The sequence below is a fragment of the Dromiciops gliroides genome, chromosome 4 (assembly GCF_019393635.1).
Source record: "Dromiciops gliroides isolate mDroGli1 chromosome 4, mDroGli1.pri, whole genome shotgun sequence".
In the NCBI taxonomy this organism is placed as follows: domain Eukaryota; kingdom Metazoa; phylum Chordata; class Mammalia; order Microbiotheria; family Microbiotheriidae; genus Dromiciops; species Dromiciops gliroides.
This window is the reverse complement of record NC_057864.1, coordinates 230,394,262-230,408,876: the sequence shown is the minus strand read 5'-3', so window position 1 is coordinate 230,408,876 and position 14,615 is coordinate 230,394,262. Positions and strand designations below refer to the sequence as shown.

At 36.2% G+C, this 14,615-nt stretch overlaps 1 protein-coding gene across 2 annotated transcripts in view; it reads left to right on the top strand.

Annotated features, from left to right (window-relative positions):
- The window catches only part of TRIM58 (tripartite motif containing 58), a 65,734-nt gene extending 51,689 nt beyond the window's left edge, over positions 1-14,045 (top strand). For both annotated transcript variants that reach the window (XM_044001437.1, XM_044001436.1), the window contains one exon: positions 13,087-14,045. In XM_044001437.1, the coding sequence (XP_043857372.1) occupies positions 13,087-14,045 (959 nt within the window). The remainder of the gene's footprint in view (positions 1-13,086) is intronic.
- Positions 14,046-14,615: the final 570 nt, after the last annotated feature.

Below are 14,615 nucleotides of genomic sequence, written 5' to 3'. Positions count from 1 at the left end.
TACTTAATGAAATAGAGGACTTTTAAGCATTCCTGTTATAAAGACCAGAGCTGACCAGAGCAAAAGACACAAGAGAAGCATAAAAAGATAAACATGAAACAATCATAAAAGATTCGATAAAGTTAAACTGTTTACATTCTGATATGGGAAGATAATACATGTAATTCCTATGAATGTTATCAATATTAGATAAGTCAGAAACAGTCTACATGGACAGAGGGCACAGGGGTAAGTTGATTATGTTGGGATGATCTCAAAAAGATGAAGAGTTGAGAATGAGGGATGAACTGGAATAAGGGAAAAGGGAGAGGTAGAATGGGGAAAATTGTGCCATATTAAAGTGGCATACAAGGAAGAGCAGAATATGGGGGGGGTGGCAGGCTATGTTTGAACTTCACTTTCATTGGAATTGGTACATGCACACACACACACACACACACACATATATATATATATATATATATATACACACACACACATAAACACACACACACTCAGATGAGTATGGAAATCTATCTTACCCAATAGTTTAATAGGAGGGAAAAGGGGATAATAGAAGGGGTAGTGAAAATGGGAGGGCAGATTTAGGGAAGCAGTGGTGAGAAGCAAAAGAGAAGGGACAATGTGAAGAGAGAGAGAGAGAGAGAGAGAGAGAGAGAGAGAGAGAAGGATAAACAGAAGAAAATGAGATGGAGGGAAAAAACACAGTAATTATAACTGTGAACATGAATAGGATGAGCTCACCCATAAAATGGAAGTGGATAACTGGATATATTTGAAAACAGAATTCAACAAGGTGTTGTTTATAAGAGAAAAACTTGAAACAGAAGGGCACATATACCTAGAGTTAAAATAAGGAGATAGAGCTTCAGTTGAAAAAGGCAGGGATAGCAATAATGATCTCTGCCAAAGTAAAAGCAAAAATAGACCTAATTAAAAGAGATTATCAAGAAAACTACATTTTTGATGAAAGGTACCACAGACAATGAAGTAAAAAAAATTGTAGCAAGTTTCTCTGATAAAGGCCACTTTTCTCAAATATAGAGGGAATGGAGTCAAGTTTCTAAAACTAAGTGCCAATTGATGAATTGTCAAAAGATATGAAAAGGCAGTTCAGAAAACATCAAAACTAGGTAGCAATGACAAATTCCAGATGGGATGATGGAAACTAATTACACAAATGAACTCTTGGTGGAGTTGTGAACTGGTCCAACCATTCTAGTGAACAATTTGGAACCATGCCTAAATGGCTATAAAACTGCACATACTATTTGACCCAACAGTCTGTGCCCCAAAGAGATCAAAGGAAAAGGAAAATGATGTATATATACCAAAATATTTATAGCAACTCTTTCTGGTGGCAAAGAATTAGAAATCAAGGGGATCTCCATCAATTGGGGAATAGCCAAACAAGATGTGGCATATAATGGTGATGAAGTACTATTGTGCTATAAGAAATAGCAAGGGGGATAGTTTTAGGGAAAAACGTGAGTAGTCCTAGATGGATTGATGTGGTGAAGTGAGCAGAATCAGGAAATCACTGTACAAAATAAAAGCAATATTGTAATGATGATCAACTTAGCTACATTTATCAATTAAATGATCTAAGAAAATATCAAAAGACTCATGATAAAAAAGCTATTCACCACCAGAGAAAGAACTGATAAACTCTGAGTGAAAATTGAACTGTAGTTTTCTCACCTTATTATTCTTGCTTTTATTGGTCATGAAATGGATAATATGGGAATATGTTTTGCATGATTTCACATGTATAATTGATATCTTATTGCTTGCCTTCTGAGTGAATATAGTGAGAGGGAGGGAAAGAATTTGGAATTCAATTTTTTAAATTTAAAAAATAATACATTTTTTTTAAAGTGCAAGCAACCTGAGTAGGATCTAGATGGAAAGGAGAAATTTTAGAAGCAAAATGATACCTCACCAAGGTGGGGTATATTTTTGCTTTTGTTTTGTAATCCCATAATGTAGTATAATGCTTTAACACAGAGCAAGCACTTGTTCAATTGAACAAAAAGGAGGAGGAGGAAGAGGAAAAAAAGAAAAAATAAAGAAGATGATGATGAAAAAACGAGGAGGAGCCACTGTGGAGAATGGGATAGTAAGTTGATGAGTCAGACAAAACAGGATTGCCTAGCAGCAGTGAAGGCCCACTTGAAGTGGTGTAAAATAAATTTGTAGTGAACCCAGTCAGTATGGTCATGTCATGTTCTCTGTCTTCATTTGGCAACACATATGTAGAAGCAAAAAATAACAAATGGTGGGAGTGATTCAAGGCTGAGGCTTAACAAGGTACAATCAACAGAATGATAAGGGGGATAGATATCCAAAAGAGGCAGGTGTAACGATTGGAATGATGCCACCTGCTGTAGACTTACTGTAGGAAAGCTCCAACATGAGGAGAGGGCCTCTGAGGGCAGGACCATGTGGTTTTTCTTAGGCATCAGGAAGTGACATTGGCTTGTGGGAGGAAGAAAGGGGAGGCTGGCGCTCTGACTCTCTTTTTTTTCCTGAGGACTCTGGTGGAGAAGGGAGCTAGAAATGCACTCTCCCTTTAATAGATAGATGAATCTAGGCCTTTCTCTCTCTCTTTAACAAATTCTTATTCTCTTTAATAAATGCTTAAAAGTCTAACTCTTGCTAAAGCTTATAATTTATTGGCGACCAAGCATTAGATATTTTAGACAGTATAGCTAGAATTTTAGACCTTACACAGGTAATGTGTAGTCAAATTTATTCACCAATGGGTCAAGATGAGGAAAAGAAGAGAGAATGGCTAGTGCATGACAGATAGCCTGGGAAAGAATTGAGGAATCAAAAGATTGGAGCTCACTGTTATCTCTTTTACTTCATTAAAAAGGAGAGAATGCTCTTTTAATATCAATTAGCAGTATAATTGGGAAATGATGGTGATAAAAAAACAAAGGCACAAAATGTGTTTAAAAGTTGGAGATAGGGGGCGGCTAGGTGGCACAGTGGATAGAGCACTGGCCCTGGATTCAGGAGTACCTGAGTTCAAATCTGGCCTCAGACACTTGACACTTACTAGCTGTGTGACCCTGGGCAAGTCACTTAACCCCCATTGCCCCGCAAAAACAAAAACAAAAACAAAAAGTTGGAGATAAGTGATAATAGGATATCAGTGAACCAACAAGTATTTAATGTCCACAATGCATAAAACACTATGCCAGGGACTGTCTTCTAGATGTAAAGATAAAAATCAAACAAATCCTTGCTCTCAAGGAGCTTACATTCTGTTAGAACAGTCAATATGCCAAAGACACACAAAATACATCTATAGTAATTTGGAGCAGAGTACAAGCAGCTCAAAAAGCTTCCTGTTTAGAAGATGGTACTTGAGTTAAGATTTAAAAGAAACTAGGGATACTAAGAGGTAGAAACGAGGAGTTAATGTATTCCAAGCATGGACAACAGTAATGAAGAAAGAATATCGTGCATGGGACAAGTAAGCTAATTTAGCTATTCCAGATAATTCATAAAAAGAACTGGAATATCAAATTGGAATCAGGTTGTAAAATGCTTTACAGGTCAAGAAGAGAAATTAGTATTTGACCCTAGAAATAATAGAGAACCACTGGAATTTATTGATCAAAGGAATGAGATGATTAGACTAATTTTTAGGAATAGCACTATGGTAAATATAGAAGAGAAAAGGGGGCCAATAGGAATTCAGTGTCTTTGCCAAAATGGAGCAATAGGCTATATTGCAAACTGGGGTGTAAGCCAAAGTTCTGTTTTCCCTTTAAATCCAAAAGAGAAACTGAATTCAACAATCTAGTATTTCATAAAATGTTACCTCAAACTTCTTTCTCCTACAGTCTTGATAATATATTCTTTTCAATTCTCCAGTCAACTACTATAGTTATAAATTGCTTCAGAGAATGTCAGTTGTAAAAGATATTAGTAACATTACTACTTTAACCAGTATAAAAATAAGAATCCTTTCATTTGTGTAATTATGCATGTGTAATTAGTTTCCATCATCCCATCTGGAATTTGTCATTGCTACCTAGTTTTGATGTTTTCTGAACTGCCTTTTCATATCTTTTGACAATCCTTTCTAAAACTACAGCATTGATCCCCTTTTCCTCATGGTTTTTTACCACTTTTGTTTTTGTACTTGACCCATATAAAAAACACCATTACCCTCTAGAAGGTGGTATTGATGACCTCAGCTAGATGATTCTGCTTTTGTCCTGCTAGAGAACCAGGATTAAGTGATTATTCAATCCCTAGGGACTAGAAGATTTTGAAGTAATGAAATTGTTACACTATGGCAAGGAAAAAAAATGTCAGATATCCTAATTCCCAGTATGTGATTCATATTGTACTTTACAATGCTTTTAAAAGCAGAAAGTTCTGAAATGATTGCTCTTTGGATCCTCACACGTAGGACATCTCCACTTCCACACTAATGACATACAAAGGTTCTTAGGTCCCAGAGGCTTCCTTGTCCTTAATTAACCTCCCTTCAGACTTATGCTCAGGAGATCCTAGTCCATTCTATATCACCTCCATAAGTAAAGCCTTTACATAGCAATGGTGGTCCTTTGTATAGGAGTCATACAAAGGATGAGATATCCTCCATTACCTTTTACCCCACAACCTCTTCCATGCTTTCTGAGAGAAAGGCATCCCCATCCCTAACCCACATTAATAACTGACCCACCAGCACCAAATGGGAACTACTCTTTAGACAGAGAAGTTAGGGAGTTCTTTGCTCACAGTTGAAGACTGGCATGATTGAAGTCTTTCTGAAGTCCCCTTAGCCCAACTGACCACCTGACTACTAAGTCTGGAGGCATTTTGTTGCCTCCAGAAATGGTAAGTAGTCCAACCCATCAACTGTTCCATACTTCCTTACATTTCTATGAGAATATAGGTATGAGAAAAATTTTTGTTAACTAAAAAAAATTGTAGCATTTTATATTATATTGTAGCATGTTATATTTCAATATCTTATATCTTCAACAAGTGAATTATACATCCTGTGCTTAATCATACCTTTTTTGACAGCTCTGATTTTTCAGAAGCTTTTCCTTAGGCTGACCTAAAAAAATCTGTCTTCCTCTAACTTCTGACTATTGGTGTCCCCTTTCCCCTTCATACCCACTTTTGTCTTATGACAAAAACCTTTGTCTTTTGTGTTTGTCTTAAAAACATGATAGTGTTTTAAGTTTTGACTTCTCCATGTTAAACTAATCTAATTCTTTTAACCATGGTTGAAGGAACATGGTTTTAAAATCCTTCAACATCCTAATCTGCAATTTACCAAAGTCCCATTTAAAATGTGGAATCAAGAATGTCATCTAAAACTCCATATAGGTGTGAATGATCAATTTATTAGGTTATTAGTTAACAAGCACTAATTAAATGTTTCCTAAGTATACAGCTACATTCTCAGAGTTTAATTGTAGTATGTACTCAAGGAAAAGGAAGATCTATAGGAAATGTGATGTAATGCCTGAAGCATTGGATTTACAATCAGAAAATATGAGTTAAAGATCTAGGTCACTGCTTACTATGTACTTTCAACACTAAAAAATGACAACTTCTCTGATTCTTAATTTCTTCATCTTAAAGTGGGGATAATAATGCTAATACCACCTGTTTCACAATGTTGTTAGTAAGTAGAGAGCAGGCACGTTCTATAAATGCTGGAAGGATGGCCAAACTTGGGTGGGGTAGGTCAAGGAAGACTTCCTTAACTTCCCAGATGAATTTAGTTTTTAAAATGTGAATCTTAAGAAAAGCTGTGAGGAAAGATTGGCTAAGGAGATCCAGGAAGAAAAATGAAGCTTGGAAAGATGCCATGACTAAAGGCACAGAAACAGCAATTAAGGAAGTTACTTCTCAGCACTAATGCCTAATCTAAAATTTAATTCTAATCTAATCTAATCTAATCTAATCTAATCTAATCTAATCTAATCTAATCTAATCTAATCACAATTCCCTTGCTGGAGTTTCCCTTAGGTATCTCAAACTCTATGTGTTCAAAATAGAACTCTTCCTTAAATCCATCTGTCTCTAATTCCCATAATTCTGTTAAATACAGAATTTGCCTTTCTCCCCCAACACTCTGACTCCTCTTCTCTCCTTTCATTACCTAGGTTCACAACCTGGGACTCTTTCACTCTTCATTCCCATCCTTCACATCCAATCAGTTGAAAAGTATTGTGCATTCTACTCTCACAACTTTGGATATCTTTCTTAATGGAGTGTCTTCTTCCACACACAGTTGCTAAATTGATCTTCTTAAGCACAGAATTATGTTCACTCCCTTCTCAAGAAACTTCAGCAGCTGTCTATTTCTTCTAAGATCCAGTATAAATTCCTTAGCTTGGAAATTAAAGCCTTTCAACTCATCTTTATAAGATATTCATTATACACCTTCATTCACTTTATACTCTCTCCAAAGTTGCCTTCTTCCTTTTCCCCGTAAATATATTCCATCACACTTTCCTGACTTTGCAAAGGCTGAACCACATGCCTAGAATGTTCTCCCTCCTCATATCCTGCTTTTGTACCTCCCTAGCTTCCTTCATGGTTCTCCTGAAGTATTACCAAATTCAAATTTACCCAACCGCTATTTTTCTTCCTACCTCCATTTTAAATAATTCTGAATTTACTTGGTATGTATTTTGTAATAACTTGCTTTTCATTCTATTCTCCATACCAAAATCCACCCTCATGACAGTTGAAGGTAAACTCCTTAAAGGCAGGAAATGTTTTGTTTTTTGACATTTTATCCTTGATGCTAAGCAGAATGTAGGCCTCTAATAAGTTCTTGTTGAATTAAATTAGATATCATCCTTTGCTTGGGATATTTGGACTAGATGATAGAACTGTTATGTGAACTTATACCTGATTGACCCAAAAAGTATCCACTAATTGATCAAAGACAACTTGAGGGAAAGTCTCTAATTAGTCCTTGTCCCTTTACCTTTTAATATTTTTATCACTATTTTAATTTAATAGTTTGAGTTAAAGGAATATACATATAAATGTCATATATCCTATAATGTGAGACTGAGGAAAATAACATAGGTGACAGTCGGAATTCAAGAATATTTTGATAGGTTAAAATTATAAGTGTAACTAAAATATGACGGTATTTAATAGGATTAATATGAAGTTACATAATTGAGGGGTTTTTTAACCAACTTCCTCCAGTGAACAAACATTTAAATGGTTACTGTGCATTGAAACTGTGGTAAATAAAGGAGATAAAAATAAATTTACAGTCCTTGCCCTAAATACATTTATTGATATTAAATTTATATTTGTTTGACTTAATTCTGTGTTCTAGCTAATTAAGATCTTGATTACTATCTGGCTAGCTAAAACTCATTCTCCTAGATTTGTGGCATCTGAAAAGTTGGTAAATAGAATATGTATATCTTTCTCCAAGTTACTGAGAAACATTAAATGGCACAAGAACAACCCAAATCCTTCAGGCACTCCAAAGGAGATTTTCAAATTGATATTGAAACAATGATGACCATTTTTGAGTTCAGCCATTCAATAAATTAAATTCTCTTCTATCAAATGGAATCCTCTTAATTGTATTACCATTTAGAGTACATCTCTATATCTTTTCCTAAAGTAATTGCAACTGATATTTTGTCAAATGATTTTTTAAAATAGATATAAACTATATCTTGCTATCTCTCTCTCTCTCTTTTTTTTTTTGGTGAGGCTATTGGGGTTAAGTGACTTGCCCAGGGTCACACAGCTAGTAAGTGTCAAGTGTCTGGGGCCAGATTTGAACTCAGGCCTTCCTGAACCCAGGGCCGGTGCTTTATCCACTGTGCCACCTAGCTGCCCCCTATATCTAGCTATATCAAACTAAATAGAGCAGTACTACTCATGTCTTGTAAGGTAGTAAAAAAGTAAATAAGGTTACTCTGATATGAAGTACTAGATAGGATACTGGTCTTGGAGTCAGGAAAACCTGCATTCAAATCCAGCCCCAGACATTTACAAGCTGTGTAAGCATGTCACTTCAATCTATCTTTGTTTTAGTTTCATTTTAAAAAATAAGGGCTTTTGTGTTGGTGACTTCTGAAGTCCTTTCCAGCTCTAAATATATATGGTTATCAAGTATTCTTGAAGCCATGTGAAGCACTTACCACAGTCCTGGCACATAGTAGGAAATATATCAAGGTGCATTTCCCTCTTTTCTCCCTTTCTCATGTAAAGTCTTTATGATCACAACTTATTTTTACATGTCCATTATTAACTTTCTCTTTAATAATATATTCTAGAATATTTCCAGAAACAGAAATAAAATTCTTAGCAAGAGAAATAGAAGAATTCTCGGCCATGTTGGACTAGATGGCATCTGAGGTTTCTTTTAACTTTCAGATTCTGTGAAAATGAAGGAATACACATGTATTGACATCAAAAACAAACTATATGAATAAAGATCACACTGAAACTGTGATTTCTTTGGTATAGGAAACTCTTGGTTAAGGAATTTCCCCCTGTCAATGCAGGTTAGCACCTCCTTTGCAACTTATAGTCTTAGAAAGTTGCCTAGAAGGACTGAGAGGTTAAGTAACTTAACTAGAGTCATCAAACCAACAAGTTACAGAGGAAAATTTTCAATGGAAGTCTTCCTGTTTTGTAGGCTGGCCACGTGAAGAATGGTAATGACATGATAATTTAGACTCTGGGAGTATACTTTGGGAGGAAAATTTGGATTCTTAGTTCTAAATTCTTTGGAACAATGAGATTGTACTCTTACCACATCTGAATCTTGTGACCCTTTCCCCTGAATTTCAGCATCTTATACAATAATGGAGAATGAAATTCATCACTGACTACTAAGCTTTATGATCTTTGCAAAGAAATCTTCAAAATTTCTTCTCACTGTAACTGCCTTCTTAAGAGAAACTCAATATGAACAAAACAAATTTTTCAGTATATGCTTCACCCTGTAGAAAGTGGGGAGTACTCTTCTGAGAACTTGTGAGACTTCTACTTGGTATCACCAAAGAGTAATACAAAGATGGAAATGCAGGAAGGGAAAGAGGTAATAAAAGTTCAATTGGGAATAGAATAATAATAAATTATAATTATAATCATATTAATAGAATAGCATTCAACCAAAGATCTCAATTTTTGTGTATCTGTCTCCTTAAAGTGCCTCCAAAATGCTTTGATATCTTTTTTATCCTTATAATTTTTATGGCTTTAGAAGCAACCTAAGAATTGTTTTAAATTACCTTTTTTCTCACTATTTAGGTGTGACCACAGGATAAATGTCCTAAAAAACATCATGCTAAAAGTTGAATGAGCTGCACTCTAGAGGTGGTTGGTTCTCTCTCCCTGTATATCTTCCAATAAAGGCTGGATTATTCTTTATCTAGTGTATTATACTTAGGCATTCCTCTTCCTTAAGGGTTGGATATTAGTACAACCACTGAGTTCTTTTTGAAAACTAAGATTCAATGATTTTGTCATTCAGTTTTTGTCTTCAAAAGATTATATTCCCCTAGAGGTAATTGGGATAGGGAGGATGGGAAGAAGAGTTAGAGGGTCAAAGTGATTCTGGGCAAAGTCTGATTGTTTCCCCTCTGGCATGAGCTCTACATGATCCTTGCCTGGGTTTGAGTCTAAACAAAAGTAGACTTCACTCTGAACCAGCTGAGAAGCTTTGCTTGTTCTAAGTGACAAACCTGCAGGTCCTTCTTTGGTCTGTGATTCCTTCACTGGTTATTCTTCTACAGTCTTCAGACTGGGAAATGCACAAACAAAAGGTTATTCCATAGGTCTAGGACTTTCTCTTGCTTGAGTGCATATCCTCTTGAGACCATATGATCCTGGACAGATCTTGGCCCCTGTATCCCCAGACATCTTTGTCTTTCCTCCTTGTTCCAAGTTGGAATGGACAAATAACTCACTGGATTTTTTTAGATTTCCCCATAAGGATTTTCTAAATCTGTTTAGGGGACTGTTTAGTGTAGCTGACTGTACCGACTTCTCCACTATTTCAACTTCACTTCTCCATTTCAAATAATATCACCCAATAAGCTCCAAATAGTTTTGTAACCTTAACAAATTAGAGGCAAAAGAAAGGATGTGAATTTCACAACTATGGAGAATAGGAAAGAAAATGAACAATTTTAATGACGTTAAATTGAATCATTTTTGAACAAACAATATCAGTGTAGCTAGAAGTAGAGTTTAAACAGCTATCTGGGAGTGGGGTGTGTGGGGACAACTTTAGTGGCAAATTTCTTTGATATTAGTATGTAGGTAATTTGTACAAATATATAAGAACAAACACTATTCTTCAATTGCTAAAATATCCAGAAGATTTAAATAGACATTTATCAAAAGAGAAAATTCCATTATCAACAACCACTGGAAAAATAATCCAAATCAATAAAAATAAAAGAAATGCCAATTAAAACAACAATGAGGTTATAGACATCAGATTGTCAAAGATAACAAGAGGAGATATAGAATTATAGCAAGGGAAGGCAGCCACAGTAATGCAGTGTTGGCAGAGGTGGAAATTGGTCAATTCATTTTTTAAAGCAACTTTGAATTGTATCCAAGAAGTCAAATAAAACTGTATGCCCTTTAGCCATTATCACTATAATGCAAAGATGTCAAAAATGGAGGGAAAGGTACTTTTTGAACTTATATGTACAAAAACATTGAGAGTTGTACTTTTGTTGTAGTAAAGAATTTGAAATAAAGTGTATGCCCATCAAATGAGGAGTTGAACAAATCTAAATGAATGTTATTACTCTACAAGAAATTATTAAAGAGATGAGTTCATAGAAACCTGGAAATGTTTATATGAAATTATGCAGATGAACATAACCAGAACTTCAATTTGGATAATTACTAAAATAATCTAGAGAAAAAAACTTTGAAAAACCTAAAAATTCAGATTAGTATAATTACTAAGCATTATTTTAGACTATGAATGAATCAAGTACATCACCTCTTGACATTTTCAGACATGCCCAGCAGGTAAATTTGTTTGGTTTAAACATATTTCCTTGATACATTGCAAGGTTTTTATTTGGAGTGTGTGAGTAGTGATAGTAATACCCAAAAAAGAAAGGAGAAATTTTTAAAACTAAAAATACACAGAAAATAACAGAAGGAAATTCAGAATGGTACATAAACAAAACAGCAGTTTTGATATTAAAGTTGATGTTGAAGTCATGATTCAGGTATCTTTGCCAATAGTGAAGGGATAAGAGATTGTGTAGGTAGCTTGAGGAGAGAAAAAATATTGTAAAAAAAGAACTCTTTGGAATGTGATAGAGTCAATAAGAGGGAGGTAAATGGAGTGTCATGGAGTTGTGAAATCCAAGATGAGAAAAATAACCTACATTCCTGTACTGGACCTGGTGAATACAACTATGTGAATTCCTCAAGTAGTATCCATTATGAGAAGCAGCTATGAAGGCATTTGGAAGCAGTCCAGAATTGAGGTTTAAAATACATCAGTGGTTATGGAGCTAGTTAGTTAGGCAACTGGTTGGCACAATGGATAGGGGGGAGGGGGGGTTCCTGGAGTCAGGAAGATATAAATTCAAATCCAGCCTCACATACGTACTGGCTCTGTAATCCTGAACAAGTTACTTTCCTCTGTTTGCCTTGGGCTCCTTATCTGTAAAGTGACCCAGAGAAGGAAATGGCAAACCATTATAGTACCTTTGCCAAGAGAACTCCAAATGGAGTCACAAAGAGTTGAACACAATTGAAATGACTGAACAACAATGGGACAAAATGTCAAGGGGTGGAAGGATATTTGTGCTGGCAGCGATCATTGTATTGACACCCTTAGTCCTTATTCTGGTCTCCTATGGCTATATCACGCAGGCAGTGTTACAGATCAGGTCAGCAGTAGGTCGATGGAAGGCCATCAACACTTGCAGCTCCCATCTCATTGTAGTGTCCCTCTTTTATGGCAACATTATTTATATGTACATGCAACCATGTTATAAAGTTTAACTGGTTAGTTATAATGTCAAGATAACGAAAGAAGGTGATTGAAGACAAGAGAAGTAGTGATGGCTGGGGAAAAGAGGGCTTAATGGAGAGACTGAAGGTTGGAGTAGAGAGAGGATCTGAGTGATCTGAGATTTAGGAGATCTGAAGCATAGGAAGGTGGAAATTGGTCAAATTGGAAGGATAGGAGGTTATGGTTAGATTGACGTATTTCAGAATTATGGAGATGGGATATAAGGGTAATGGTGGCAGGATATTCTAAGCAAAATGTCATGAGCAATAAAAACAAAATGTTTAGGACCTGATGAAGTAGACTAATTTGACTGGAGTATTGAATTTGTGAGGCCAAAGAGTGAGAGATAAGACTAGAAAGGTAGAATGGATACAAATTTGCTTGTCATCTAAATTGCTAGGTTAATTAATTAATTAATACTTTATTTGCTAGGAAACACAAAACTACAGATAAATTTTAATCAATAGAATCAAAATCAGCATCAACAATAAGTTTTATTCAGGAAATTTTATTAAATTTGCCAACCTAGATTCACTCCATCACAACTTTAGAAGCAAGAGGAATCAACAAAGGAAAGAGTAGTCAGAGAGATTAAGAGGAGTAACTCCAGGAGAATGTGATATCACAGAAACTAGTAGTACATAAGAAAATCACTTTGCACATATTGAATGCTTAAGAAATATACTATGAGGGCAGCTAGGTGGCACAGTGGATAAAGCACCTGCCCTGGATTCAGGAGGACCTGAGTTCAAAGCCAGCTTCAGACACTTGACACTAGCTGTGGGGCTGTGGGCAAGTCACTTAACCCTCACTGCCCTGCAAACAAAACAAAACAAAACAAAACAAAACCTGCAGAAACAAAGAAATATACTATTATCAATTTCATATTGATAGCAGGAATCATGATATAAAAATCAAGCTTTTACAATTTGTTCCATTTTTCTTGGGGAATGTGACAAAGATTTCAAGTAATTGGGATTTATAGCACTGGGATATAAAGTACAAAGGACTGTGATAATCCAATAATTATTTCTGTTCCCTTTTCTCTCCAGGTATAGTAGGAATTATGGATGGTACCAATGAGAGTATCCAAGATAGTTTTCTCCTTCTAGGATTCTCCAACAGACCCCAGCTTGAGGCAGTCCTTTTTGTGATCATCTTGATTGCCTATCTCCTGACAGTAGTGGGTAACACAACCATCATCCTACTGTCTCAAATAGACTCTCGCCTTCATACACCAATGTATTTCTTTCTTACCCACCTCTCTTTCCTAGATCTCTGCTTCACCACCAGCTCCATCCCACAACTGCTCTATAACCTGAGTGGACCTGATAAAACCATTAGCTACACAGGCTGTGCTATTCAGCTTTTCTTGTTCTTAGCTCTGGGTGGTGTAGAATGTCTTCTCCTGGCTGTCATGGCATATGACCGTTTTGTTGCTGTCTGTAAGCCCCTTCATTACATGGTGATTATGCATCCAAAACTCTGCTTGGGACTAGTGTCTATTGCCTGGTTTGGTGGTGTGGCCAACTCCTTGACTATGTCCCCTATAACTCTGAAACTTCCCCGTTGTGGACACCGCAAGGTGGACCACTTTTTATGTGAAATGCCAGCACTGATTCGGTTGGCTTGTATAAACACTGTTGTTATCGAGGGCACTGTATTTGTGCTGGCAGTGATCATTGTACTGACACCCTTAGTCCTTATTCTGGTCTCCTATGGCTATATCACGCAGGCAGTGTTACAGATCAGGTCAGCAGTAGGTCGATGGAAGGCCATCAACACTTGCAGCTCCCATCTCATTGTAGTGTCCCTCTTTTATGGCAACATTATTTATATGTACATGCAACCAGGGAACAGTGCCTCTCAGGACCAGGGCAAGTTCCTGACCCTCTTCTACAATATAGTGACACCACTCCTCAATCCACTCATCTATACACTGAGAAACAAGGAAGTGAAGGGGGCATTGAGGAGGCTTCTGAGAGAGAACAAAGGGACAAGGAAGAAATGATTGCAAATAAACTCCCTGATGCTACCAACAGCCTCTACCATAGCCCTTCACAAAGTCCCAACTCTGAAAAGACAGGAATCAGTTATTAAAATATAATTTATGCCCCTAAAATTTCCAATTTCTTGATTAGATCTTCACACTTTAGCAATGCTTTTGAGATCATGTCTAGGTCTATCATATATATGCACAGGAATCACCTGAATGTAGCTGCTAGATGATTCTTTTATAATTCTTTTTGTCACATCTTTTACTCAGTACCTTCACTTCCTACAGTCATCAGAGACCAAAGCTCAACCCTTATTCTTTTGACCATTACTAGATGGGTACCTTTGTATGTTATTCCTTGAAGGACAAGCAGCCACTTTCTTCTCAGAGCATCTGGCTTCCTTCTCTGTAGGAAGATTTTCTACTTTCTTCCCTCCTTTCTATTGTGTTTTTTCAAACTCTAAGACATAGTTAGATTGGAGAAAGGAAAATGTCCTGAGTTTTGTTATATTTTTAAGAGAAGAAAGTGGAGCCTACAAACCAGAGGCCACTAACCTTTACTTCATTTCTTGGCAAAATTCTAGG